At 56.1% G+C, this 2,303-nt stretch overlaps 1 protein-coding gene across 1 annotated transcript; it reads left to right on the forward strand.

The window, feature by feature from the left end:
* Window positions 1-712: 712 nt before the first annotated feature.
* LOC139835681 (uncharacterized) lies at window positions 713-1,519 on the forward strand. The gene is made up of 2 exons (XM_071825540.1): window positions 713-985; window positions 1,091-1,519. The coding sequence occupies exons 1-2, from the start codon at window positions 713-715 to the stop codon at window positions 1,517-1,519; spliced, it is 702 nt and encodes a 233-aa protein (XP_071681641.1).
* Window positions 1,520-2,303: the final 784 nt, after the last annotated feature.

Below are 2,303 nucleotides of genomic sequence, written 5' to 3' on the forward strand. Positions count from 1 at the left end.
GGGTTTATCTTAAACATGGTCTAAACCTAATTTGGGGGCGTCCTGGGCACTTATATAGAGGTTCAGGACGACCAGAGGTCAAAAAGATACACAGAAAACCGACCCAGATTGGATCTGGTCGAGACAAACTTGGACTCGGCCGGTCTGGGGGCCGGTCGACCGGGCCTGGGACTGGCCGGTCCGGTTTGGACCGAGCCTGGGATCGGATCATGACCGGGCCAAGGCGGTGTCACGCAGTACACCCGCCCCGGATGGCACCAGTGCAGGTTCCGGTCGGAACTGTGCTCACCCGGCGTGGGGGCCGGTTGGACCGGGCCTGTGACTGGGTCGGTCGGCGTGGTGGCCGGTCGGACCGGGCGTGGCACCGGCCTGGACAACTTCTTCTTCCTCCCTCGCGCATGCCTCCTGCTCCTCCCTCGCGCATCCATGGGATGTATTCATGTCCAGCTCCATGTCCAGCTTCACGTCTAGCTGCTCCTCGTCTCCTCGTGCGATGCTTGCTCCCTCTTCATACCTGATCATACATAAGTAATAGGACTTAGGCATTACAAAGTTCTCATCGATCAAAGTATCACTTAGGAACAAGTTCAGCTGTTGTTTGAGTAGCTTCGCACGAGCCGTTGCAATGGGTCCAATCCTAACTTCATTGGACTTGAGCTTCACAGCAGCATCGTCTTCATCTTGCAATGACGGAGGTAGTACTGTAGTAGGGATGTCCTCATCAAATAGTCGGGGGCTGCTTAGCTCCGCCTCGACCCGTGTCCTGATGAATGGCGCTTTTGTGGAGCTCATCTACAACCGCCGGGGTCTGCGACAGGGTGACCCTCTCTCCCCTTTGCTCTTTGACACGGTGATGGATGTTCTCCACCTCATGTTTGAGTGGGCGGCATACGTGGGCGTTCTCACCGAGCTCTCAGCTAGTGGCTTCCGGCATCGCACGTCGATGTATGTTGATGATGTGGTTACCTTCATCAGACCCACCGAGGTAGACCTGCGCACCTGCACACCGATTGTGGAGGACTTTGGGGTGGCGTCGGGGTTGTGCACCAATCTGGCCAAGTGCTCGCTCCACCCCATCTGATGCTCGCAGGAGCAGGTGGCTCTGGCTAGTTATATCCTTGGTTGCGAGGTAGCCTCGTTCCCGTTCAAGTACCTGGGCCTCCCCCTTGGGCTCAGGAAGGTGACGACAACCCAGCTGCAGCCGATCATGGATAGCGCAGCTAGTAGGCTGCCACCGTGGTGCGCCAAACTCCTCAACCGCGGGGGTAGGACCATTCTTGTCCAGAGCACGCTTTCGGCGATCCCAGTGCATACCATGATGTCGCTCGACATCCCATCGAAGGTTGTTGAGGCGTTGCACAAGATCTGTCGGGCCTTCCTTTGGAAAGGGCGGCAGGAGGTCAAGGGAGGTCACTGCTTAGTTGCTTGGGACAAGGTGACCTTACCTAAGGACCTCGGCGGTCTAGGTATTCTGAACCTCCGCTTGCTTAATCTTGCTCTCCGCTGCTGGTGGGCCTAGCTACAGAAGGTGGACCCCTCTAAGGCCTGGACGGAGTTTAACATTCAGATCCCCAGCCTCTGCACCGCTATCTTCGATGCGGCCACCTGCTATGTTCTGGGCAATGGTAAGCGGGCTCGGTTCTGGTCAGATCGGTGGCTGGATGGTTCAAAAGTGGCGGAGATTGCACCAAATGTGGCCAAGATGGTCTCGCGTAGGAGGGCCACCGCTTGCTCGGTGAGAGAGGGCCTGGCCGGCCAATGGCCGAGGGACTGTGGGCCGAACATGGATGAGGCAGCCCTCCCAGAGTTCTTCTTGTTGTGGCAGAGGCTGGTGATACGTCTCCGACGTATCGATAATTTCTTATGTTCCATACCACATTATTGATGATATCTACATGTTTTATGCATACTTTATGTCATATTTATGAGTTTTCCGGAACTAACCTATTGACGAGATGCCGAAGGGCCAGTTCCTGTTTTCTGCTGTTTTTGGTTCCAGAAATCCTAGTAAGGAAATATTCTCGGAATCGGACGAAATCAACGCCCAGCATCCTATTTTTCCACGAAGCTTCCAGAACACCCGAGAGAGGCCAGAGGGGGGCCACAGGCCCACCAGATGACACCCTAGCGTGGCCAAGGGGGGGCCCGCGCCCCCCTGTTGTGTCGTCGCCTCGTTGACCTTCTGATGCCACCTCTTCGCCTATATAAAGGTCGCTGACCTAAAAACCTCGACACGTTCGATGAAACCAGAGAAAACCTTCCAGAGCCGCCGCCATCGCGAAGCCAAGATCTGGGGGACAGGA

The sequence above is a fragment of the Lolium perenne genome, chromosome 2 (assembly GCF_019359855.2).
Source record: "Lolium perenne isolate Kyuss_39 chromosome 2, Kyuss_2.0, whole genome shotgun sequence".
Classification (NCBI taxonomy): Eukaryota; Viridiplantae; Streptophyta; class Magnoliopsida; order Poales; family Poaceae; genus Lolium; species Lolium perenne.

Coding starts and splice junctions, on each gene's coding strand:
- LOC139835681 (XM_071825540.1), top strand. CDS start 713: ATGTCCTCATCAAATAGTCGGGGGCTGCTTAGCTCCGCCTCGACCCGT. Junction 986..1,090: donor CCTTCATCAGACCCACCGAG/GTAGACCTGCGC, acceptor TGATGCTCGCAG/GAGCAGGTGGCTCTGGCTAG.